Source organism: Phyllobates terribilis, unplaced genomic scaffold (genome assembly GCF_046119375.1).
Source record: "Phyllobates terribilis strain yellow unplaced genomic scaffold, ASM4611937v1 Scaffold_4__5_contigs__length_816908805, whole genome shotgun sequence".
Taxonomy (NCBI): domain Eukaryota; kingdom Metazoa; phylum Chordata; class Amphibia; order Anura; family Dendrobatidae; genus Phyllobates; species Phyllobates terribilis.
The window spans coordinates 700,634,776-700,661,726 of NW_027362764.1; the positions used below are offsets into that span (position 1 = coordinate 700,634,776).

A 26,951-nucleotide genomic window follows, 5' to 3' on the forward strand; every position below is an offset into this window, starting at 1 on the left:
TGCCGTAAGGTACCTTTACTTTCAAAGCGTCATGTCAAGGCTCGTCTACAGTTTGCTCATGATCACTTGGAGGACTCTGAGACAGACTGGTTCAAGGTTCTATGGTCTGATGAGACCAAGATCGAGATCTTTGGTGCCAACCACACACGTGACGTTTGGAGACTGGATGGCACTGCATACGACCCCAAGAATACCATCCCTACAGTCAAGCATGGCGGTGGCAGCATCATGCTGTGGGGCTGTTTCTCAGCCAAGGGGCCTGGCCATCTGGTCCGCATCCATGGGAAGATGGATAGCACGGCCTACCTGGAGATTTTGGCCAAGAACCTCCGCTCCTCCATCAAGGATCTTAAGATGGGTCGTAATTTCATCTTCCAACAAGACAACGACCCAAAGCACACAGCCAAGAAAACCAAGGCCTGGTTCAAGAGGGAAAAAGTCAAGGTGTTGGAGTGGCCTAGTCAGTCTCCTGACCTTAACCCAATTGAAAACTTGTGGAAGGAGCTCAAGAATAAAGTCCACATGAGACACCCAAAGAACCTAGATAACTTGGAGAAGATCTGCATGGAGGAGTGGGCCAAGATAACTCCACAGACCTGTGCCGGCCTGATCAGGTCTTATAAAAGACGATTATTAGCTGTAATTGCAAACAAGGGTTATTCCACAAAATATTAAACATAGGGGTTGTATAATAATTGACCCACACTTTTATGTTTAAAATTTAATAAAATTCAACTGAGCAACATAACTTTTTGGTTTGTAAGATTTATGCTTCTGTTCATAAAACCTACTCTCGTTTGCAGTTTGAAGGCTCTAACTTATTTGCATCTTATCAAACCAGCTAAATCTGCAGGGGGTTGAATACTACTTGTAGGCACTGTATATGTTTATTTTTTATTTGAATTCTCTAACTACAGGTACTATGGTACCTGGGTTTGGAGGAAAGTCTCCTCTTCTCCAGACCCAGGTACCATCTGCGCATTGAATTGCATAATATCCGCATGTGCAAGTCAATGGAAGCTAAACGCCGCGATTCGGCAAAATTAATGGTTGTGCTGCGGATTTTTCCGCAATGATAATCCACAGGGGAAATTTCTGCAGCATATGCACAGCACATGCAAATTATCATTGGGGACAATTGCAGACCTATAACCAAGCATTTTTTAAGAGTTTCAGCGGCAGAAATTATGTTGCGGAAACGCTTAAAATACACATAGTGGGCACACAGCCTTAAACAATTTAAATCCATTTTTTTCCAGGGTAGAAAAGCCGGGGATTTGCCCCTTGTGTGTGCTAAAGATTGCAATTTTTTACCAATTTTGAAAAGGTCAGGTAGAAGGTAGGGCAGTAAAGATTGGTCAAAATAGATTTATTTAATGTATTTCATGATCCGTATATGAACCACAATGCCCAGACTAACCACGAGCCTCCTGACCTGCAGTGCCAGCCTCAGACACAAATGTTCATGGTCAGGAATTACAATCAGTTTACGGACTGGGAAATATTTTCGTCTGAACTTGGCCTTAAAGGAGATTCAGCAAATGGCAAATAAATGCTCTCACTTAGGACTCGTCAGTTACATGGCATGGCCACATAAAATGTAAGCAGGTTTTTAGTGTTTGTAGAATCATATGAAGAAAGTTCAGTAGAAATATTATTTTACCTGCTTTGCCTCATTCTTCACCCCACCAGGCACAAGCAACCCACTCGCAGGATCCATGCCGAGCTGCCCGGACACATACATGGTCTTATCCACCACCACTGCTTGACTGAAACACAGAACACAAGCCGACCATTAACTAACACAAAGTTTACCAAGAATGTTTACCATCTCTAACATTCTATGATTCTATGTACAAAAACAGGTTTCCATTTTGTTTTTTTTCCAACAGGAAATTTTTAGAAAAGGTGTGTTTTATAGAAGGTTGAGATTAGCGGCTTCATCATTGGGCACCTTGTAAGTTAGTGATCAGGTAAGAAGTCTGAAAATACAGGAAATCAAATGATGATGATCCAAGAGATCGGCAATTGCCCAGTAAGAGCAAGACTAAGGTCAGTTATAAAACCCAGAATAAAGGCTGTACGGAATCTCTCCGTGGTTGCATGGATTTAAATAGTGTGACCTAGTTGTCAAGCACTTTCCAAGTGATGCTAAAATCGCTTGGAAAGCGCTTGTCAACCCGCATGCGGAAATGCAAGTGAAGAACGCTTCACATCCGCATGTCCCTGGCAGGAAAACGCATGTACAATCCGCATGCGTTTTTTCTGCCAGGGAGATGCAGAAACGCTCAAAAAAAATCCGGAACATTTCTGTATCGTGGGCACATACAATTAATGTAAGGCTATGACTCAATATTGAGCACACGTAGCCATCTATACACAGCAGGAGGCCGCACGGCGCCATCTACACACAGCGGGAGGCCGCACGTAGCCATCTATACACAGCGGGAGGCCGCGAGGCGCCATCTATACACAGCGGGAGGCCGCGCGGCGCCATCTATACACAGCGGGAGGCCGCGCAGCGCCATCTATACACAGCGGGAGGCCGCACGGCGTCATCTATACACAGCGGGAGGCCGCACGGCGCCATCTATACACAGCAGGGGGCCGCACGGCGCCATCTATACACAGCAGGGGGCCGCACGGCGCCATCTATACACAGCAGGGGGCCGCACGGCGCCATCTATACACAGCAGGGGGCCGCACGGCGCCATCTATACACAGCAGGGGGCCGCACGGCGCCATCTATACATAGTGGGAGGCCGCACGGCGCCCCCCCCAGAGACAGCAGGAGGCCGCACGGCGCCAACTATACTCAGCAGGAGGCCGCACGCAGTCACGCATGCAGTCACGCACACACACACACAAACATATACAGACATATACATACACGCGTAAACACATTTGAAACACAAAAATACATATAAACAGACATCACACAATGATATCTGCCTGCACACACACACACACACCATCCCCCGGCTCCATTCCTCCTGCCTGCTCTGACTTCTCCGTTGCAGCAGTGCAGGCTGGGCGCGCACTGCGTGACGTCACAGTTAGGAGACATGGCCGCACACAGGGCCGTGTCTCCTAGCAGTGACGCGGCCGGGCGAGCACAGGGAAGTTAACTGCTGCAGTGCTGGCCCGGCCGATGAAGAAGTAGCGGCCGTGCGCCGCTGCTGGGGGGAGCGGTCCGGGCCCCCCCTCCCGCCACTGCTACCGGTATGTGCCGCGGCGGCCCGCACATATAATGAGGGCAAGCCGGCATTAGACACCCCGCCCGGAGCCGCGGGCCCCCTGCAGGCTCGGGGCCACGGGCGGTAGCCCGGATTGCCCTCATTCTAATCCGCCTATGTTGATGAATCAAGTGAAGACATCTGGAAACCCTAAACTCTGCCCACAATGGTGAACGAGACTTTAAAAAAGGTGCAAATGAAAAGAAGAATAAGGCAATGAATTGGGGCTATAGTTTTGCCTGGACTGTATACAACTGTAATCACTTTTCACCATATGAATGTAAGACAGCAATCTTCTCAGTCACTAATGATAAGCAGATATCTAGACAATGGTGACAAAGTACATTAGGAGCTTGGATAACTCATTACACCGTGATTCTGCATTATTTAAAAAAAACAAAAAAAAAAAAATCAACTTGCAAACTCCTTTACATTTGGATTTATTTAAGGGTAGAAAAGTTTACACAGTGGTGTTTGCCTTTGATATATGATGACTCGGCCACAAATAGTTAATATTTACCCCGATACCCAAGTCACTTATGACAGGTGAACGGTTACTACGTTAACCATTTCCCCATTTTTCCTAGGTGAGAGAAGTGATCTGGTGTCACAGATGCAGGGTGTCAGCAGGTCTGGGGCACGGAGAAGCTCAGTGGGACTAGCCGCAGGACGCCCATATGACTGGACAGCGCAGGGCAACTCCCCGTAGATATTGTTTTACTTATTTACAGACAGTTCATAAGGTCGTCGCGTCCTCGGCTGGAGGTAAATCACAGCCTGTGACTCAGACTCAAGTACTGGTAAAAAAAAATGGCATGCAGTGCTGAGCTATTGCACTTTTTGCCATTAGCTTCTGTTAACGCAGAATTGTTTAATAACCTATATTGGCTGTTTTATTAAAATCTAAGTTAAAGGACCCATTGTTCGGTTTAGGTACATTTTTTAGTTTCTGCATAATTTTTTTTTTGTTAATTGCACTATTTAGAGCGTTTCTCAACATTAATTTTTCAGAGCGTCCCCCCCCCCTTTGTAAAATGTCCACTTTCCTTAATTACTCGCATATGCTGAAAAAAAAAAACAAACAGAAAAAAACCCCACATGACCATGTTTCATGCAGTTTTTTTTTTCTACATTTCTGCTTCAGAAGTGCAATAAAAATGGAAATATGGTATATTTCGGGGGAACTCAAGTCTATAAATAAAATGTATACACACACATATATATATATATATATATATATATACACATACACACACTGTTTTTTTTTTAAATCGAAAGACCGTAGCACAGGATTTGCACACAAAAATATAAAAAAAATTACATCAATGAACATAATCGGATCTTATCCACAGGGTTAAGTCAGACAGCCGTATTACTCAAGTGAGGATCGCATCACAATCCTCGGACTGGCAGTCGGCTCTCCTGACCCAAACATGACAGCATGTATTTCTATGCAGTTGTCACACTCCGGTCAGGAGAGCCGACGGCCAGTCCAAGGATTGCGATACAATCCTCACTCGAGTAATATGGCAGCATGTCAGCACCCTTAAAGAGTTTTCTGAAACTGGAAAACCCAAATCTTCACCGCTGCTCTGGGTTTCTGTTATTGTCTGCAGCACTGATGTCACACTGAAAGCGCTGCAGCCAATCACTAAGCTCATGCCGATGTAGAATCAGCACTGAAGACAACAACAGACACCAGGAGCAACGACGGAGACTCAGTGCCGGACCTCTGTAGGGTAAGTAAAGATAATTTTTTTCCCCAAAGCAATCAACCTGTCAATCACCTGCAGAAGTGGTTGGAGAAGGTAGATTGGGGCAGACTAGTCTCAATCTCTCCATAAGGATCCTAAAAAATGCTAGAGCGTTTCAGAGATAAATATACCTGGCTACGATCGTGCAGCCAGGCTCTGCCCGTGGTGTGAGCTACATGAAACAAATGACAGGTTTCCATTAACACTTCCATAATAAAAACTTTTCATAATGTTTATTATGACTACAAGTCCTTGACCCGTCAGGGTTCTCCATATGGCATTGTGGAATAATGAGAATTCCAGGTGGGATGTCCATGGTGCAGACTGTAAAGTGCGCCCATGGTAGGGTCATATGTACGGTATATGATATATAGACCCATGCTGGATGTACAGCCCAAATCCCACATTGGATCCTGCACCTATAAAGAAACTTGCAGGCTGGGTACAAACAACACATCTGGGACGACATCTTCCAGTCTGCTGCAACTTTTTACTTTTGCAGAAGAAAAAAAACAAACAACTAATCTATTCTATATCTAATTCCCCATAGAGGAGCATTGTGTCACGGTGCTGTGCAGTGTAACATCGCACATGAGAACGCACATTCACAATAAAGCAAATGATACAAAGGCACATCACATGCATTAGCACATATTTCTGCTGCTGTATTGTCACAATATAAAGCTATAAAACAAGACGAGACGCTGGAAAGTAAAATGCAATTATATAATCTCAGTATAGGATCGTGGCCATGCAGCAATTCACCATATATTGACCAGTATAAAGACCTCATACCTGTACACATCCCTTCGGACAGGGGCTTTGGGTGTATAAATAATGCGCCTTAGTGTATCAGACATGTTGGTGCGTCGTGTGTCCGCCCGGACATTGTGAATCTCTCTGCGCTCAGTGAACGACGTTGTAACCTTTGAATTATATTGACTCAGACAGTCAGCCTGAGATAGGATCAATGATCCTGCCCTATTACTGCTCTGCAGTGCAAGCCTCAATCAAGTCATCCAGCAGAACAGACGGGGAGATCTGCACACAGACAGGTGATCATATATTCATCTAATGCGGACGCAATTTGCAGAAAAGGTTAAAGGTATTAATACATTACAAGCTGCACAATGGCACTGAATTATAGCTACGTCTTATGAAGTTACCCGGCATTACTTGCTTGTTCAGTGTCTGCACAAAACTTGTCTGGTAAACTAATTGTGCTTGATCACAGAGCAGCAAATATCGCAGATATTTAAGCTGTTAGGCTACGTTCCCACAATGAGCTTTTGGAGAGCTGTACGAGACCCGGCGGACTCTGATGAGCGCTGACGTCTGTAACCTTACTGCTCTTCACAGACGCCGGGTCTCGCGGAGCGCAGTGTGAGCAGGGAGTGGTTTCTGCTAAAAGCCTATGGAGCTCAGGACAAGACTTCATAGGCTGGGGACGACCGAATCGGAGAAAATCGTGGAAAGCGCTGGACTATGTCGGACCTGCATGCTTTCTTTTTTTAAATAAATTTAAGAACTAGGGAAAAAGTTGGGGAGTGTTTTTTAAAATAAACAATTTTTCTGATAGACACCTCTCCATTACTAACAACAGGGCTTGATGTCAGCTGTGTTTTTGGACAATTCACCACTGACATCAACTCCAAGCACCATTACCCCGATTGCTCTTCCCAATTGCCCTGGTGTGTTGGCAAAGGCGAAGCGCCAGTCTTTGAGCATCTCATGTGATGCGCCACTTATGGGGTGGAATTTTTAGGCTGGGAAGGGCCCAATAACCACAGACCTTCGCAGTCTGATAATATCAGCTCTAAGCTGTCTGCTTTAGGCCTCCTTTATACAGCCCGTTTATGGCTGTTAGTCAGACTCAACACATGCAGAGATTGCCTGTTAGGGATTCCTCACGTGTTGAGGCTGACTAACAGCCATAAATCATGCAGATGCAGGAACTCGAACTTAATATACAAGCATGCCGAAAATACTCGGAAAGCACCCGAGCGTGCTCAGCGAAAGGGTTAAACGAGCTCGCTCGCTCACTCATCACTAGTCCTGATATCTCCGATACTGGAAAAAACAGTACCGGAGATATCAGTGTCTGTGTGTTACATACGTCTGGCATCTGTGTGCTACATCAGTATGACACATCAGCGCCAGGGAAAAGCCGTACACTTTGTGCTGTTCCCAAGCACCGAGTGCTAAAGGCAGCTTATATCATAGTCGCCCGGTCTTCCCCTGAGATCAGCGCAACCAGCTAACAATGTAGGGAGTTGTATTCGGCACCCGCTACGTAGATAGTGTATAAAATAAAGAAATAAAAAAAAAATAATAATAATAATAATAATTATTAACAATAAGTGGGTTCTCGTGTATTTTTCATAACCAGCAGAGGGAAGGCCGACCAGCATCATGCCACCGTTCAGCAAGGCATCCAGTTGAAGCAGAGATGGATGTTATTAGCCTGGGAGGGGGGCCAAGATCCATGGCCCCTTCCCTGGTTATTAATATCAGCCCACAGCTGTCTGTTTAACCTTTGCTGGTTTAGAATTTATAGGGGAACCCTACTTAATTTTTTTTATGGGGTCTCCCTGTAAACTATCCAGCTAAGCAACAGCTGTGAGCAGTTATTAACCTGTTCACCTCCAGGCCATTTTCCATTTTCTGTGCTGGGCTGCGGTTATAGCCTCCCGGAATGACAACCATAGGGGTCTCCTGTAGACCCTGGGTTGTCATGCCAACCCATTGGCGACTTGCGGTCACGTGACATGGGCGCCGATGGGTAGGACTTATGACGTCCTTCCGCCACAGACATGTTAAATGCCGCTGTCAGAGATTGACAGCGGCATTTAACTAGTTAACAGCCGCGGGTGGATCGTGATTCCACCCGTGGCTGTTAGGGGCACATGACAGATCAGATCAGATGTCATGTTCCCGGAAAGGTGCAGGCTCATCGCCGGAACCCACACAGAAGGGAGATACCCGACACGCACATGTCGGAAAGGGGTTAATAGCCTGGGAACATTTAGGGCTAATGGCCCTTTCCCAGATTATTAATATCATCCCTCAACAGTCGGCTTTCCCTCTGCTGGTTATGAAAAATATGCGGGAGCCTGCGCGGTTTTTATCTCTTTATCTCTACACTATGTACAAACACAGTGCTGACTATAACTCCCATCATTGCCACATGGTTGCACTGATCTCAGACCATGAGAGCTGCCTTCAGCACCTAGCGCTTGGGAGCGTGAACTGTACCGCTTTTTACCAGGCGCCGGTACGTCACACTGACACATGGAGGTCATCCGTGTGTCAGTGTGCATGTGTGTGAGACTTTGCGGCCCGTGCTGCTGATAAAAAAAGGACATGTCATCGTGTTTTGCTCACGGACACATGGTCCGTGGAAACACAATGACATGTGCGCTTGTGTAAGTGTCTCCGGTACGCGTGGAAACTGTCACCACACGTACCGGACACACTGACATGAGAAGGACGCCTTACCGATTTCATAAAATAGGGGGGACTCCACGTCACTTTTTAAACTAATTTGTTTATTAGGTTAAATAAGTATAAAAAGCTGTAAAATAAACTCCACATGAAAGGCACTAAAGAGTGCAATGTTAAAATATATAGGGGGTTGTGAAATCTATATCTCAGCAAGTCAATCCGGATTGTAACCTAACATTGCTGCGTTGCTTTAATATAGCAGGCTGGGTGGAAATCTGATTAATTATTACATTCTGGAATTTCATTGCAAGTAGTTGCCTCAAAAAATAAATATGGATACTGCACATCACAATAAAACGATCATTGCACTGACAAGATCCAGGCTTCACAGGTTTGCATTACAACCTCATGTTATTATAGAAATATTCCTATTTGAAATGGGAATGACTGCGATTAAGTTAAATTGGGGAATTGCTATTCATGCAGTTCCCCCATACAATCATTAATGTGGTCTGAAGTGTCACTAAAACATCTGTTAAAAAATATTTTTTCAACAAAATCGTATTGTAATGATATGTCATGAATAGGATTATTGCAGCACGTCCTTTTTAGTGGTTTGTTATGTCACCGATATATTAATCTTAGACAAATCACCAACAATCGTACCTGTAAACCCCCTTGAGAACAGGTGCTCTCGGTGTATGAATGTCGCGTCTCAGTGTGAACGACATGATGTTTTCTGGAGCGTCGACCTGTAACTCCAGGATCTGAGAAGCCAGCGGAAGACATAACCTTTGATTGCTATTGACTTAGGGAGTCACCCAAGTTACGGTCGGAGAGCCTACTGGCTCCATCTGACCAATAAAAATAACATCAATCTGAGAAGTGTTTATCATAAACACGTGTCACCTCCTGAAAGCACAACTGCGTAACGAGAGGTCTGTATGAGTAATCATTTACCTCCGACACAAGAATTGGAGTTTCCTACGTAATGAAATATCTGTGTCCAGCCAGCAATACACAAAATCAGGTAATACTTATCCATCTTTGCTGTTCCAGCACCTATGTTCCTTCCTGGTGGTCTTTAGTTTACTTAACAGCAACAGTGATGCCCTCTTATATCCCACTAATCCACTGCAGCCAATCACTGGCCACTGATTGGCTGCAGCATCAGGAGACTGGTAATTGTCTCCGCTGGACCAGAAGCAGTGATGAACAGTCAGTGTGGTTGCCAGAAAACACCTCTAAAATATATGGACACCTTTAGGGATATGTATTAATTTTTTTCTATTATTTTAAACTTAAATGCATGTATTTAGGGGATTTTTGCAATTGGGTTTCATAAACATTTTTTTTTTTTTTTTTTTTTTTTTTTTTTTTTTTTTTTTTTTTTTTTTTTTTTACACATTTTGTCTTCTATAGTCTCCGTGTAGCACTGTCTATTGCATGCGTTACCTTAGAATCCATCAATCAGCTTGTTTAGAGATGAAGTTTGTAGTTCCCCAACAAAATGCACTCACTGACAGATTCTCAGTTTACTCATTCTGCAGTGAGTAATGTGTAGCAAAAGAGCCAAACAGTGCAAAATTTTTTGATCCAAATGTTTTTAGCCCAAAAAACAAACTTCTACGAGAAAAAAAAAAGTCATTAAAAAGGTCTCCACATCCTTTAAAAAAAAAAAATAAAAAAAAATCTATGAGCAGACATCCATTACATATTAATTAAACCTACCGCCAGTTGTTGTTAATTAGAAATGACCATAATATAAAAGTTAAGGATAGGCATAGAACAAACTAGGGGTGCTGAATTGTGTATTCTCAAAACAGTTACTATACAAAATAAAAGGGATTTTTTTTCGCACTCATCAGATTTCAGAGTGGAATGACACCATGCTGCTATTTCTTTCTCACGCCGATTATAGCTGAGGAAAAATACGCAGATCTGCACTGCCTCATTGAATAACATTGGACTGAGTGCAATCCGATTTTTTTCTCGCATTGCTCTTGTCCCATTTATACACTGGTGTGACTGAGCCATAAAACGGATATTTAATGCTGGTGAAAAGTACCTGGTACTGCTGTCAATCATTCCAACTACATGCTGGCATCACGCCCACAGCAGCATGACTGACTTCCCATTATATGCAGGGAAGAGGAGAAAAGGTTGAAGAATCCGATGCATATGGCATAGGGACATTAAAACATGTATTTTTATTAACGAATCATTAAAAAGAAGGACTTCTCCTCCTCCCTGCGCATGGGATGTCAATCATACCACTGAGGGTGTGATACCAGTGTGCAGTTGGAAAAGACCGTCTCTGTACATTCTTCCCCTCAGAGCCATATACAGTTGAAACCAGAAGTTTACATACACTATATTATAAACACATATGCATGTTTTCCTCAATATCTGACAAAGTCAGAATAAACCTTTCCCGTTTTAGGTCAATTAGGATCACCATAAATGTTTATTATTTGCCAAATGCCAGAATAATGAGAGAGAGAGAGAGAATGTTTTAAGGCATTTTTATTACTTACTGCTTACATACACCAAGATTACAATGCCTTTAAACAATGCTGGACTGCCCATATGATGATTTCATGTGTTTGGAAGCTTCTGATTTTTTTGGCAACATCTGAGTTAATTAGAGACACAACCGTGGATGTATTTTAATGCACACCTGAAACACACTGCTTCTTTGTGTAGCATCATGGGAAAGTCTAAAGAAATCAGCCAAGATATCAGGAAGAGAATTGTGGGCTTGCACAAGTCTGGCTCATCCTTGGATACAATTTCAAGATCCCTGAAGGTGCCTTGTTTGTCTGTACAAAGAATTATACACAAGTACAAACAAGGTGGGAATGTCCAGCCATCATACCGCTCAGGAAGGAGGCGGGTTCTGTGTCCCAGAGATGAACGTGCTTTGGTCTGACATGTGCATATCAACCTAAGGACAAAACCAAAACTCATTGTGAAGATGGCGGAAGCTGGTAAGATTGTGTCAATATTACATAGTGAAACGAGTACTGTATCAACATGGGCTGAAAGGTCACTCTGCCAGGAAGAAGCCATTACTCCAAAAGAAACATAAAAAAGCCAGATTAAGGTTTGCAAATGCACACAGGAACAAAGACCTTAATATTTTGGAGACATGTCCTGTGGTCTGATGAAACTAAAATTTAACTTTTTGGGCATAATGACCATTGTTACGTGTGGGGGAAAAAGGGAGAAGCTTGGAAGCCTAAAAACACCATCCCAACTGTGAAATACGGGGGTGGCAGCATCATGTTGTGGGGGGGGGGGGGTTGCTGCAGGAGGGACTGGTGCACTTCCCAAAATAGATGGCATCATGAGAAAAGAAGATTATGTGGCAATACTGAAGCAACATCTCAAGACATCAGCCAGGATGTTAAAGCTTGGGCGGAAATGGGTCTTCCAAATGGACAATGACCCGAAGCATACTGCCAAAATGGCAACAAAGTGGCTTATGGATGACAAAGTCAATAATTCAGTAGCAATATCTCACTGCATGTAAAAATAAATAAATAAAAAGATAACATGCCATGCTACATTATACGTTATCCAATTTTCCCAAAGAAGTCAGTGGTTACTAAAATAACGTGTAAAAGCACCAGTTCTCTCCTCTATCAAAGCAGATAAATATTAACTCATATTGTACAGTGCAGAAGGATCAAATACACTGAACCTATGCAGATCTTCATAAGTGCAGGTGGCGCAGTCTTAGGGTATGTTCTCACTGAGTCTTTTTGCTGAGCAAGATTGGCGTTTCATGCATCTGTCTTAACGAGGGGTGTGCAGAAATATACTGCACTTTTTAATGAATTTAGCATTGCCAGAAAGGTCGACTTTCAAAAGGAGGAACTTGGGAGTGGGGATTTATTGGAGATGTGGGTCCTTGGCTACCATTTGAACACCGCACGACTGCCCATTCTTCAGCAGCGCCACATGGAAACAATGGCATCATTTCAAACATTCAAAAGTGGGAAAAAAAAAGGACGCCGGACCGGTATGTAAGCAACATCAGAGGGGTAATTAGTAATGTACTGCATATAGAAAAAGACAGTATGTAAAAATTCAGCCTCGGCTGGCCACAATTCAATCCTGAAAAGGTTTGCAAGCTGCACATACCGTGCAGTCCATGGCCAATGGCATTCATGCTATATATGGGTGCCTTCCGTTCCTATAAGCAGCCAGTAACTATTTAAAGCACCACTCCAGCGTTTTCTTCATATGGTGCCTGACCCTAGTATTATATTTATCAGCCACCAGCTTCATCTGTTCCCAGCGCCGCTCCACCATGCTGTGACCACAACTTTCGACTGACCGGAAGTCAGAGGTCAAAAGCTGTACACAAGTCAACGAGAGTCTCATTCTGGCTCTCATAGACTTACATTGAGTTGTGACTTCCAGATCGCCCAGCAAACCCTGCTGCAATCCGATAGGACCGAATGGAGCAGCACCAATAAAAGATAAAAGGTGGAGGCTGGTAAGTATGAGACAGCAGGCAAGAAACACAGATTAAAGGCACCATTCCATCAGTAAAGTAAAAATAAAAAATGCTGGCATTGTGCTTTAAATTACAAACCCATAATTAAAATATATAATGATTACATCAAAGTATTATATATATATATATATATATATATATATATATATATATATATATATATATATATATATATATATATATATATATATATATATATATAAAAAATGTATTGTGTGTAAATATAATTTCTCACCGGATGGATATACATGTTAATGAAATGCAAATAAAAAAAGGTTTCAAAATATCTTGATATATTCAGTATCGAGTACGAGCACCACATGCAAAAAATCCCACACTTACAGCTTTGGCTGGTATCAGTAAAGTTATTAATGGTTGTCTGAGGAATGGTCTGTCATGCTGAATGCACTTGCACAGCAAATCATCAAGATCCGCTGCTGGCAGCTGATTAGCAATTGCCGACCAATGATCTCCAAGATGAGCTTGATGGGAAACAAGTCCGAAGACACTGCAAGTCATGGTAGCACATTTAGGCATCACAGGCTGCTCACAGTAACATGAGCAACATGCAGCCTGGTGTTCACGTGCTGAAAAACGTCTCTTGGACACTGAAGAAAACGCCGTAGTACTGGTTCCACAATTGATCCATTCTGTTCTGCAAGTGATGTCACATACTAAGGATAAGGTGTCCGTGTCTACACAAACCATCAAAAATTTACAGGTGTCCATTGACCTCATGGCATCGCTTTCAAATGCTACCATGGTGCAGAGTAAAACGGAAATGGAGGTCTATCCTCTACAGTGAGGAGTCCCACTTTTATCTTGGATGCAATGCTAGCTGGAGACTGGTCTGGGGATGATGTGGACAACACTACGTAGAGGCCTTCACAAGGGAACGTCACACTGCTCCTACTCCTGGGATTATGGTGTGGGGTGGAACACTATACAGTAGCCAGTCCGCTCTAATCTTCATTCCAGATAAACTAGCAGCTTGGCGTTACATTGACTTGGTGCTGGAACCAGTGGAGCCATTTTTCAACATTAGAAACCCATGCCGCATGTAACCCGTGCTACTGTGAGCAATCTGCATGGACTAAATGCACTACCACGGCTGCAGCGTCTCCGGACTTGTCTCCCATTTAGTTCATTTGGGACGTCATTAGTCGGTAACTGCCAGCAGCGGATCTTGATGATCTGCCCAAGTGCATTCAGTATGGCAGAATATCCCTCATACAACCATTAATAACCTCATTGATATCAGACAAGGTGCGGCAGTGCAGGGATTTCTGTGTGCAGCGCTAATACTCTATACTGAATAAGTACAGGGCTTTTGAAAATTCAGGCTGTGTGCCCACGTAGCATTTTTCAAGCGTATATGCTGCGGAATTTCCGCAGCGTAAACGCTTGAAAAACGCATGTATATCCGCACCCCATGGTCCCCAATGGCATTCCGCAATGTCAATGCCCATGCTGCGGTCAAAAATCCGCAGCATGTTCATTAATTTTGCGGATGCGCAGCGGAATCAATGTGCGGATGGTACCCAAGTCTGGATGAGAGGAGACTCTCATCCAGACCTGGGTACCAAAGAACCTGTAAAAAAAAGAATAAAATAAAGTTTATACTTATCTTCTGATGTTTTCCCTCCGTCGCGCTGTTGTCTGAAGGACCTGCCACGTCATTGAGTCATGTGACCCACCACATGACTCAATGACGTCACCGCAGGTCCTGCACACAACAGCGTGAGCCGCTCAAGCCTCCGGACGGGGCAGAGAATGCATCAGAAGGTGAGTATAAAGTTTATTTTTTTATTTTTTACCATTCTGAACAAGTTGTCAAGCACTTTTCCAAGTGATGCTTGGAGAAGTGCTTGATAACCCGCATGCAGAAATGCATGCAAAGACGCCTCACAAACGCTTCTACCTGGCGGGAAAACCGCATGTAATATCCGCATGCGATTTTCCCGCCAGGGAGAAGCGTAAAAAATATGCTTCAGGTCCGCAACGTGGGCACATAGCCTTAGTTTCCATTTTTTTTATCAGAAAACACATCTATCCATCCTGCGATTACCATAATTCCATGACTTTTTCTTTTGTGTTGCAATTCCATATTGAGGAGTGTGTAAGAATATATATTACACACACATTATATATATGATATACAAACATTAGAATTGTGAGAATACAGATATTGTGCAGTAAGCTGTACCCGGTGTAGTCAGCAGCTGACAGCTCACACAACTATTACCCTTCTGGTGCACATTACCTGTAGGGGCCGATGGCAGCTGGAGCTTTGGCGCTGCAGATAATCCTCCTGACCACGGACGCCATGGCTGACAGCTCCTCCTGACGAGCGACAAACTATTGACTTTCTACAGCCCAGTCTACAGGACAAACACACATGTGCTCAGCGCATGCGTAGTGTGACCGAGAGCTCGGCTTCCCAGGGAAACGTTCTAAAGACGTCACGTGTCTCTAAACCCACCAATCACATTCACACAGCCGGTGTTTTAGAGCGAGGCTTGGAACGCAGAGCTCCTCTACCACGTGTGAATGAAGTGCAGCCACTAAACCTGGAAGTTCTGGGGTTGGTGAGTTCCTCTCAGGACTGCAGCGCTCACGATTCTCTCTGTTGTGGTACATTGAGTTCTATGTATTTGCTTACTACTGATTTTCTTGTAGCCCAGAGCTCAAGGTTTTCTATTGCCTTAGATCTGCACAGTGATGTGATGTGGGGCACATCATCCGTATCTACATGTGCATTGTCATCTATTAGTCTGTGTAGTCAGTGCAGTCTATTGTTCCTTGTTATCAGCCACTTGGGGGCAAACTATAATGTTCATCAAAGGAATTGACAGGAAGTCCCCAATGTTATCCTGTGCCTGTACCTCTGCCGTGTGCTGTGCCTGCCCAATATCTAAAGGGTTAAAGAAGTTGTCCACTACTTTATATGACCCCCCAATGTATCCTCCCGGGGCCCAGAAGTGTTTTTGTACATACCTTGCAGTACCTTTTCTGCCTCTGAGTGGCGCTATTGCTGGCTGCTCAGAGGCATCAGGCGTGACGTCAGTGATGCGCTCCCCGTGGTGGACGCTGGGCTGTGGGCGGGGTTACCCCGAACGTCACACCCAGTGTCCACCGCGTGTTTTCCCAGTGAATGAGGAGAGGGAGTGTGCGCGGTGGATGCCTGGTGTGACGTGGGGGGTAACCCCGCCCACTGCCCATCAGCCACCGATGTAACGTGGAGGAGGGACCCTCGGCTGCAGCCTGGACTTGTGACGTCAGCGGATGTCATAGTCGGCTGCAGCTGGGGGTCACGTGATGCCTGTGAGCTGCCACCGATAGCGCCGCTCACTGGCAGAAAAGGCACCACAAGGTATTTAGAGAAACACTTATGGGCCCTGGAGGAATACATTGGGGGATCATATAAAGTAGTGGACAACCCCTTTAATAATCCCCAGAAGCCTGATCTGGTAGGAATCATATGTCTGTGCTTCTTTTAGTTTCTTCTTCACAATGATTTTCTTATGACAAACTTTTTTTTTTTTTTTTTTCTGAAATTTGTGTCTTTGTATCTTTTTATAGACCTTTTATTCTAGATCTGCATTGGGTCTCCCAGTTGAGCTAATATGGGGCATGGAGATGTGACTACGTGCAGGACTGTACAGTTGTGGTGTTGCCTGTATATTTGCCACAGCAAATGCACTGTTTAAAAGGGGATATCTGGGACTAAAAACAGAAAAAAAAGTGCCTCGGTACTAACAGGCTACTGGTGTGTTGTGCCCGGCGCCGTTCTCCGCCGTCAGACGTCTGCTGACTTCACATCAACAGAGCGGCTGTTTTCTCTTCCTGTTGACAGGCGGGACTACTGGTGTCTTGATGATTGACACCCGGCTCCCTGCTGCCTAATTGGAAGAATCATCTGTCAATCAGCATCACATCAGTAGTCCACTTGTCAACAGGAAGAGAAACCCCTGCTCTATTGACAGGGAGCAGCTGAATCTCTGGCAGGAGCGGTCAGTGACCGGCGCCGGGTACAACAGACAAATAGAGGTACCTCTGTTACCAACTACATGCCTGTTAGTGTTTAGCCACTTTTTTTTAAGTCCCGGATATCTCCTTTAAAGAGGACTTGGTATAAACAATAGGTAATTTTCTGATCATGCGTTCCTTTTAAGACTTTGTGCGCAATGAGTTCTTGGTTAGTTTTTTCTTGCTGTGTATTTTTATTCCATCAAAAACACAACATCTTACAGTTCCAGCCAAGTGGATGGGCTTGATAGAAATCTCCTGCCCCCCTGTGCTTTTGTTACCTTATGTAAACTGACCTGCAGTGCGTTTTTCAAATCCGCAACGTGTCGATTTCTCTTGCTGGTATGCTGCTTTTTATGTGCGGATTTTCCCCATAGACTTGTATTAGATGCTGAAAATATGCCGGTAAAAAACACATGCATTTCTGCGGCCAAAATGCATAGACGAGATCAATAAGGCCAAATACCAGGAAGTATTAAAAACAAAGCAGCTTTGTTTAAAACATGACACCCCAACAAGAGCCAAAAACACCAGCGTCAAAAAAATGTGATTTGAAACGCATGCGTGTGTAAAACAAAAAACCAAAAAAACTCAAAGACTGAATGGAATAAAAAGTAACCTAATTTAGCTAAAGGGTACAGAAAATCTTCAAGATAAATCCTCATGGGATCGTAGTCTAAAGAGGACCTGTCACCTGGTTAAGTGTAGCCAGTTTTTGCTCTTGGTTTATTCTCACTGCTCCCCTGACTATTCCAAACTTTTTTTTTTTTTTACATTTTTTTAAATCCGCCAAAATGTTGCACAGCTCTGAGCCTCTTTGTTGCAAATTTTTCAGGTCTTTACAAGGGGCTGTTGCTTACAGGTAATTATGCAGAAAAACTAAAGAGGCCCACCCGAGAGAATCCAGAAGGCATCGTACCCTTGGTAAAGACCATAAAAATTAGTAGAAATACCCATGTCTGGAACTGGTCAGGTCCTCTTTACCTGCAGCAGGTGTCTTGCTGTCTGATATTTTGTTATTGGGCAACTGAAGGTGCTCTTGAGGACATGATTACAGGGTGAAGGTTTACCATAACTCTTAAGAAACCTGAGCAAGAATGGAGCATTTTCTAAAATAAAAAAATAGCCATTACTTGCATGTTAAATCCCCTGTCGCTGCATCTATTAGGCAGTGAAGACGTTACAACCATTATTTGTGAGACCGCTGCAGCCAATCTCTGTACATGCCAAGGCGATCTCTGAGGTAAGTGATTGTCTGCAGCAGTCATGTGAATGATGATGACCGTTGCAGAAAAATGTGGAACTTTTGGAGCCAAATAGGAGTTTATACGAACAAGCTTTTCCTTTATCCAATCTATATCCTTTAATATATAATATGTACTAAATTTATTTAGATCCGTCCTTGGCGTCACCATGTTGTGTTTTTTGCCATTTTAGTTTCTTCCCATTTTAGTTTCTTCCATCTACCTGACTGTCCAGTAAATTCAGCTGTCTGATTATTCCATTTTCAGTATATCATCCAACGAATGAAGTCATGTCTGCTGCAAAAGAAAAGAAATATGCCAAGCGAATGCGAAATCAGCCTTCTAATGTGAGCCTTGATCAGAGTGATGGCGCTCCCCATCACGAAGGACGTGGCTCCTTTCCACCATACAGAGGTAACCTCCTTTTGAGATACAGATACTTCCGTCTTCAAAGCAAGTTCTATAAAAAAAAAAAAGACTTTTCATTGAATTTTTTTTTTCCCATTTAAACTGAGCCGATCTTCCAATCGGTGCTGCTCCACTGATTATGGAAAGACTTTTCTTTTGTCTTCTGTCTCTCTCTGCTCCAAAGTTATAACCCCTGGTAATAAAGACGCAAAATTTCCTGTCAATCACCTGAATATATACACAGAATTATTTTTTTGGGGGTGTTTGGCCAACATCAGAGGAGAGAAAGCAATCCAAATACAGCTAAGCCCACATAGAAGTTTTGTGATACATGCCTAGTTGGTTGAATTGAATATTTGCTCTTTTATTACTATGGGGCATAACTGTGGAATGAAAGGAAGAACAAGTTCCAGAAACAGAAGCGTAGTGCTAATTGGAGGGAGTACTCGGTTTAAATAAAAAGAAATAAAATCTAGTATAAGGTCTTTATATATTTAAAAAAAAATAAAAATGCAGAATAAACAAACTATTCTGCATGCCCTACTTGCCAGTCTCAGGTTTTTAAATGAATGTGATTGAATGATGTTGATGACTGGAGCTGCCAATTGTCGTCCACCCCAGTGTTGATTAAGCAAGGTGACACCATGGCGGCTATTGGCCACTATGTGGCTTCATTGGGAGTGGAATATCACTTTAGAGCATGGGATGGATCATCGGGGTCACTTGGTATTGCCTGAATGTTTTATTACCATATTTGAGAACAAAATGGGCAACCCTAGATTGAGAAACTGCATATCTTAACTTACCAATTCTATCTAAGTGTTTTACACAGAAACAGGGTTTCAATTTCCTATTAAATTATTTTTTTAAGGATGTAACCCTGGTTCCTCTGGCCAGCAGCAGAGGGATGCCCACCAGTCACACTTCCACTCTAGGGGAGGTAGAGGAAGGGGAGGACACAGCGAGTCCCAGCCAACTCCAAAATATGTGACCGGTAAGTGTATGCTGTCGCTGAAATGCCTTTTTTTTTTAAAATTTTTTCCACACGCTTGTGTCTCTTCTTAAAAGTCTGAAATGATTGACAGCCCAATAGAAATGTCTTAAAGCGGTGTCCTGTGCTCTTCTGCTCTATAAACGACAGTAACTCTGAGCTGCATTGACATGGAGTCCTATCAATAGACTTTCTTTAACGCAGAAGTTAATCACTGCGATGTAGAAAATTCTTGGCCAGATCGCTCTTTAATTGGGACACGTAAGAACTGTAGGGTCAGGATTCCTATCTTGGTCTATAGTTAATATATTATGGCATGGCTGTCCTAACACTCCGCCTTTATTCTGCAGCCGCAATGTTTGCTCAGGCCCGTGCCGCAGAAATAAACGCCATGCTGAAGGCTGTCTCTCAGAGATCTTCCAACTCTCTGGTGTTTCAGTCTTTACCCAGACACATGCGGAGGCGAGCCATGGGGCACAACATTAAACGATTACCTAGAAGACTGCGTGAGATTGCGAAAAAAGAGGTATGTAGTAATTTTCAGGGTCTGCTGAACTTGGACTTTCCCCTTTTGCACGTCTCTCTCATGCATTTTTGGCCTCGCATGTCTTGACCCTGAGTTGCTGACTTTTGCCATATAGGTAAAAATTTAATTTGCAAGATACTCTAAAGCTATCTTGTAGCTACCACTAAAACAACCACAATATTTAGTTTTCTTTTCTGTTGCTTCCAAATCTTAAAAGGATTTTATATTTGCGTATATTTTAGATGGAGAAAACTGTGCACCAGAAGAAAGAACAGTCAAAAAGCAAATGTCGTAAAGCGCTTAGACGCCATGGAAATCTTCAGATGGAGTTTAACCGAAGGCAGAGGAAGAACATCTGGCTGGAGACGCACATATGGCATACAAAGCGCTTTCACATGCTGAAGAAGTGGGGTTACTGCTTGGCAGACCGGCCTACAATGAAGAGTTACCGAGCGTGTTACCGTGCCCAGTCCCATCACTGCCTTCTCCAGGTTACAATCTTATTAGCGCATTATTAAGTAAAGGGGAGACAAGGGGGCATGGTGCTACCACATTGTGCTGGCAGTCAGCGAGTGTCATGGTGGTTGATATTGTTAGAATATCCTAGAGGAAATATGGGTGACAACATGTGAGTTGGCCGATTGCATGGGGGTTGTTTCACCTTTCTAGTTTATCGGACAATCCTCAGTCTGCAAGGACAGTCTTACTAATGGAATCCAAAGGAGTAAATGCTTTAGTTTTACATCTAGGTGATCTTTATTTTATGACTGTTCTGTCTCGCTAGGATCTGTCTTACTACTGTTGTGTGGAGGTATTGGGCAAAGAGGAAGATCTTGTGAAGGCGCTGTCAAGACTTTGCAGTGTAGATACAGGTATTTAATATTTTAACCATGCATTTTTGTTCTGAAAATATGTTAGAAAACATTTAATTGCCTTTACCTTTTTGCAGTGCATGTAACAAAATAGTAGCAACCAGGGCTGTGGAGTCAGTAAGCCAAACCTCCCTCTCCGACTCCTCAATTTCCATGTCACCGACTCCGTCATACATGGCTCATGTTTAAGTGATAAATTTACTGTAGCACAGATTCATCTCAGCTAAAAGTCTAGACCCTTAGATCAGGAATAGGACAGACATTTATAGGACATTTCATAACTTTCCCAAATTCTTATGAAAAAATATTCCCCACAAACTGCATTGAACTACTGTACCCAATTTATTATATATTTTAGGAGGCGGAGTTGGTCCATTTTATACCGACTCCACCAAAATGGGCTCCGACTCCACAGCCCTGGTAGCAACGTTCATTAACTCACCAAGCACTTTGAAGAGCTTCTTGCGGTCCCTCCAATGCATAAAGCTGCATTCCTCTCGGGTTTGGAAATTGTCCACAATTCATGGGATAGAGGAGAACAACCTAATCACTGGGACCCCCACCAATCCAGAGAGCCCTGAGTGAATGAAGTAGTGGTTGATCATGCTAACTGCCGCTTAATTCATTTTTATGGAACTGCTGAAGACCCACCTTTGGTTCCATTAAAGAGACTGTCAGTACAGACTGACTGTTCAAACTAAGTCCACTGCTCTGTGCTTCACGATGCGACCAATCCTATAAATACACCTTCCCACCTTCTTGGTTTCCGTCTATCCCCACCACCTCCCCTTTGACAGCTCTGGCTTCATAGAGTCAGAGAAGAGCGTAGATGGATGGAAACCAAGAATATGGGAAGGTGTATATAAATGATTGACCTCACTGAAGCCCCTAGCGCCTGTACTTGGTTTGATCAGCCATTTTGTGCTGACAGTCCCTTTTAATGGAACCGCCGGTGGGTCTTCAGCAGTTCCATAAAAATGAATGGAGCAGCAGCATACACTATCAACCACCACTCCATTAACACAGGACTTTTCTCAGGATTGGTTGGGATCCTAATGGTCAGACACCCATTGATTGGGAAGTTATCATCTACCCCATAAATGGGGGGGTTACTTCTAAACTTGCGAATACCCTACAGCGGCCTAGAGAGCGTCAGAGGTGCAAGACAGTGATTTGCCAGTACACAAATGAATACTGCGCTGGTCTGGCTGCAATAGTGGACCTAATTGGATGCCACACCAGGGTAGATTGACTATTTTTGCTCAATTCCACTTATTACGATTGTCTGGACAACCTGTTTTTGGATTATTTTTAGTCTTCTGCCTTATGTTTTATGTATTGCTGTGCCTAGGTCCAACATTTATGGCTGCCCCATGTATATCTGGGAGACGGCAGGGCTCCCTGGTCCTCTACAGAGCTGATAAATACCCATCAGAGGCACTTGGTCACGTCAGCTTTATCTGGAAGCCCCGGAGTGTTTCAGAAAGCGCGAGTGATACAAGACAGCTCTGGATATGGATGCACCCTGCTCTAAAAGCGGTAATAATGGACTCACTGATGTGTATACCGTACCACTATGCTAGAGTATTACCATTTATCGTGGACTGAAAATTACCTTTTTTATTTTTCCATTGCACCTAAATTGTGACCTTTTTGAAAAAAAAAATAAAATAAAAAAAAATTTCAGGAAAAAATGATCTACCGTGGCCACTACCTGTCTGCAGGGGGAAATGGACTAATCACGTGCACATAGGTGCTTATAACAAGATAAAGCCACAATCTAATGTTATATTTAGTGTTCCCATGTGGTTTTCTTTCTCAGGATGTCCTACAGGAACTCAGGCTTGTTTGCGTGTGTGACGACAGGCCTGACAACTTTGTAAGTATCCCAGAGCCAGCTCAACCTCCTCCAAAGGAAGAGCCTCCAACACGTGTGACCAGCGCAGGGAGAAAGAGGAAACTGCGCGATAAAGAAGGAGAAAAAGCCGTGCCTGTGAAAAAGATCATTGGGGATGGAACAAGGGCATCCCCAGAACCTTATTACTGGACCTCAACACAAAGCAGCATTACAGTACGGTACGAGCAGAATATTATCTGGTTTGATTTCCCTTATTTCATCATTTTAAGGTATTTCCTTACTTCCACATATATTATTTTTATTGTTGGGGGAATAATGTGTTTGTTTTTTTTTTTTTTTTTTTTTTGTCTACACCTTGACTCTTGAATGTTCATATTTTACCCTTTTTGTCGAAAAAAATTATTTAATTTGATTGGTAGGTGTGGGAGAGCCTGTGCATACTGTGGACATGTGGGGTTGAGATTAGTGATGTAAAGGATATAAAAAGTTTACACGTTTAAAATGTCAATGTAAAGAAAAAAACAATTCTTCAAAGGAGAATTTCAGAACTTTTTAATGTTGCCTATAGTCTGTACAATTTCATTGAAAAAATAAATTTAAATCTTTTTGGGTGAAAAATTAAAGACCTAAGATAATGTGGTTGCATAAATATGCTCACCTATAAACTAATATTTTATTGATGTACCCTTTGAATTTATGACAGAATTCAGCCTTTTTTGGGTAGGAGTCGTGTCAGCACGGCACATGTAGAATTGCCAATATTTGCCCACTCCTCCTTGCAGCAGCTCCATATCTGTCAGATTGAGGGCATCGCCTGTCTATCAATGCACAGATTTTCAATTGAATTGAGGTTTCAGCTTTGGCTGGGCCATTTCAAGACGTTCATCTTCTTTTGGCGAAGCCATTCTACTTTTTTTTTTGGAGGTATACTCAGGGCTGTTGCTGTATTGAAACATGAAATTTCCCTTCTGCTTTTGTCAGAGGCCTGAAGGTTTGGTTGCAAAACTGACTGATATTTTGAACTCTTCTTAATTCCCCCCTCTTTGACTGAAGGCCTAGTTTCTGCTGCGGAAAAACAGCCTCAATGCATAACACTGCTTCCACCATGCTTCACTGTGGGTATGGTGTTCTTCTGCTAGAGAGTAGTGTTGGTTTTTCTTCACATACCTTTTTAAAATTGTAGCCAAAAAGTTCAGCCTTTGTCTCATCAGACCATAACACCGTTTTCTCAATACGCCTTCCACGATAGCATTGGAGGATGTTGTCCACGCCCTATTGGGGGACAGGAACACAGAGAGATTAAAAGCCCCTCCCCACCGTCAGTCCCCAGTGTTTTCCTGTCCCCCTTGGGGCATGGAGAGATCCTGCAGTGCTGTCGGGCCGGCAGGGCTGCGCTGTTTTTTCCTACCTATGTGCCGGGCAGTGGTCGGTCGGGGTGCTCCCTCCTCCCTCCTTGCTGCTCCCCCTTGGGGGGGGGGGGGGGGGGAGACGACCACCCTGGCTTCCTGCGCCCCACTGAGGGTAAAGCTAGCCGGGGGATCATTCATGCTGGAGGCCGCTTCCGCCCTCCGGCATCTCTCCTTTCCTGGAGCGCGGTGCCGCGCGCTCTTTTGTCCCCGCGCCGGATGCGACGTGGCCGCGTGCGCACACACCGGAAGTGGTGTCGCCGCAGCCCTGCCGCTCCGGCCGGAGCATTCCGTGCTATCCGGGCTCCTGAACTAGCGGGCGGTGGGGCGCGGGTGACGTCATGGCGGCCATCGCTCCGGTCGGCGTTCCACGAGGGACGCTGAATGAAGGACCAAAGGCCCATACCAAACCTGGATTGGCCCTTTTAAAGTGACCGGAAAGGGGAGGGGACTGAGGTCCCTTGCTGGGAGGCACGGTTTTATTTCAAACCCGCCTGAAGACACCAAAGGTAAGGCTATTCCCACTATGGAAGGTGATAGGTCCTGTACCCCTGCATCTGCAGAGCCCAGCATGCCCTCGGCTACAGTGAGTAGTACCTGGGTGGTCAATATGGGGTTATCTCGGCCTCCTTTGAGATGACACTAGATCTCCCCTCCTTCTATTTCACACGGGTCCCCTTCTCTCCCCTTTCTTAGGAAGACCAGGCCCCCGCTTCTAAGAAGAATAAAGACCAGCCCCGTAGATGTTGCATCTGTACAAAAAAGCTGTCCTCATCCTGCAAGAAGAAGTTGTCAGCCCTGTACGGATAAAATAATTAGAGAAGAAAACCCCTCACTGATCGAGGAGCTCAGATCACTCGTTAAACAGGAGGTCCAGGTGGTTAGACAGGAGGTCCAGGCCTCTTTTGCTGCCCTGCCTGTCTTCCTCCTCCAGGCCTTCTCCCCCTAAGAAGAGGAGGATCCAAGAGTTAGACTCTGATATGGTCTCTATGGACGCTAGTAGCTCAGCCTCTGATGATTTTGAGGAATTGGCGTCCGTGGGGCCTGCCAAAGCAATCGAAACCGGTAGATATTATTTTTCCTCTGACAACTTAGAGGAATTACTGGACGCTGTTAGAGGCACTATGGGGCTGGAAGAAGTGGAGGTTCCCTGTTCTGTTCAGGACGAGATGTTTAGGGGTCTGAAAACTAAAAAACAGACTGGGTTCCCAGTCCATCAGGTAATTAGGGATCTCATCCAACAGGAATGGGAATCCCCAGAAAATCGCCTCTCCACCCCTTCGGAATTAAAACATAGGTTTCCATTAGAGGGTGATGGCTTTGAATGGGAAGTCCCCAAAGTAGACATCCAGGTGGCTAGGGTAGTGAGGAAAACCTCACTTCCCTTTGAGGACTCGTCCCAATTAAAGGACCCTTTGGACCGCAAAATGGAAAGCGTCCTTAAGAAATCATGGGAAACCTCTTCTGCCTCTCTTAAAGTCAACATTTCCTCGACTTGTGTGGCCAGATCCCTCTTCAAATGGCTGACCCAATTGAAGGAACACCTGTCTCAGGGCACTCCCAGGGCAGATCTACTTAACTCCATCCCTCTCCTTCAAAAAGCCACAGGTTTCTTAGCGGACGCCTCGGCTGAGTCAGTCCGTATCGCGGCTAGGGCAGCTGTCCTGTCTAATACCACTCGCCGTGCACTATGGCTCAAAACATGCAGTGGGGACGTCACCTCTAAGGTCAAGCTCTGTTCCATTCCATTCCAGGGAAAATATGTATTTGGCCCATCCCTGGATGAAATCCTGGAAAAGGCCTCTGACAGGAAGAAAACACTTCCTGAACAGAAACAGGCTAAGAAACGTTCCTTTCGGCCTTCCCAAAGTCACCCCTCACAGTACAGAGGAAAGGGAAAATCTGGGCGCTGGGTCGCAACATCCTTGTACCCCAGCAGCAACACCAGCAACAGGACCGACAATGACTTGGTCCGTGTAGGGGGGCGGCTTTCGAATTTCTTTCCCCAATGGCAGGCAATATCTTCCTGCCAGTGGATCCTCAATACCATCGAGGAGGGTCTTTTATTGGAATTCGAGAGTCGCCCCCCTCAGATCCTGAGGGTCACGTCCCTTCCCTCAGGAGATCCTGAGCCCCCCATCAGTCGCCCTAAAAAAAACCTTCTGGATTCGGGAGTGGTGGCTCGAGTTCCCCCTGGTCAGGAGGGGACGGGTCACTACTCAAAAATATTCCTAATACGGAAACCATCAGGGACCCCACACATCATAATCAATCTGAAGTCCCTAAACCATCACATCAAATATCGACGTTTCAAGATGGAGTCTATAAAGTCAACTATTCCCCTAATAGGGAAGGACTTCGTCTTGGCAACTATAGATTTAAAGGATGCGTACTACCATGTGCCGATTCATCAGTCCTACAGGAAGTTCCTGTGGTTTGCAGTCCTCAGGGACAATGTAACAGTCCACTACCAGTACAACGTACTGCCCTTCGGCATCTCTTCAGCACCCCGGGTGTTTACGAAGATCATGGCAGAAGTCATCGCACTCATCCAGAAACAGGGCGTGTGCATAATTCCATACTTGGATGACATGTTGATTGTCGCTCTCTCAATCTTCATGTCTCTTCAACCTTAAGAACCCTACGGTCTCTAGG

The 26,951-nt window shown here is 44.3% G+C and overlaps 2 protein-coding genes across 6 annotated transcripts in view; one reads left to right on the top strand and one right to left on the bottom strand.

Annotated features, from left to right (window-relative positions):
• The window catches only part of RIDA (reactive intermediate imine deaminase A), a 28,309-nt gene extending 12,903 nt beyond the window's left edge, over nucleotides 1-15,406 (bottom strand). The window contains exons 1-2 of one of the 3 annotated variants that reach the window (XM_073679605.1): nucleotides 15,226-15,406; nucleotides 1,664-1,769 (exon numbers count right to left, since the gene is read on the bottom strand). In XM_073679605.1, the coding sequence (XP_073535706.1) occupies nucleotides 1,664-1,769; nucleotides 15,226-15,290 (171 nt within the window). In that variant the 5' untranslated portion in view covers nucleotides 15,291-15,406. Of the gene's footprint in view, nucleotides 1-1,663; nucleotides 1,770-5,785; nucleotides 5,945-9,100; nucleotides 9,257-15,225 lie in introns of those variants that run through there. The other 2 variants (XM_073679606.1, XM_073679604.1) reach the window with 2 other exon arrangements.
• The window catches only part of POP1 (POP1 homolog, ribonuclease P/MRP subunit), a 36,480-nt gene continuing 18,875 nt past the window's right edge, over nucleotides 9,347-26,951 (top strand). The window contains exons 1-8 of one of the 3 annotated variants that reach the window (XM_073679603.1): nucleotides 9,347-9,464; nucleotides 18,503-18,649; nucleotides 19,515-19,637; nucleotides 19,985-20,160; nucleotides 20,403-20,651; nucleotides 20,945-21,032; nucleotides 22,384-22,571; nucleotides 22,855-23,108. In XM_073679603.1, the coding sequence (XP_073535704.1) occupies nucleotides 18,526-18,649; nucleotides 19,515-19,637; nucleotides 19,985-20,160; nucleotides 20,403-20,651; nucleotides 20,945-21,032; nucleotides 22,384-22,571; nucleotides 22,855-23,108 (1,202 nt within the window). In that variant the 5' untranslated portion in view covers nucleotides 9,347-9,464; nucleotides 18,503-18,525. Of the gene's footprint in view, nucleotides 9,465-15,451; nucleotides 15,597-18,502; nucleotides 18,650-19,514; nucleotides 19,638-19,984; nucleotides 20,161-20,402; nucleotides 20,652-20,944; nucleotides 21,033-22,383; nucleotides 22,572-22,854; nucleotides 23,109-26,951 lie in introns of those variants that run through there. The other 2 variants (XM_073679601.1, XM_073679602.1) reach the window with 2 other exon arrangements.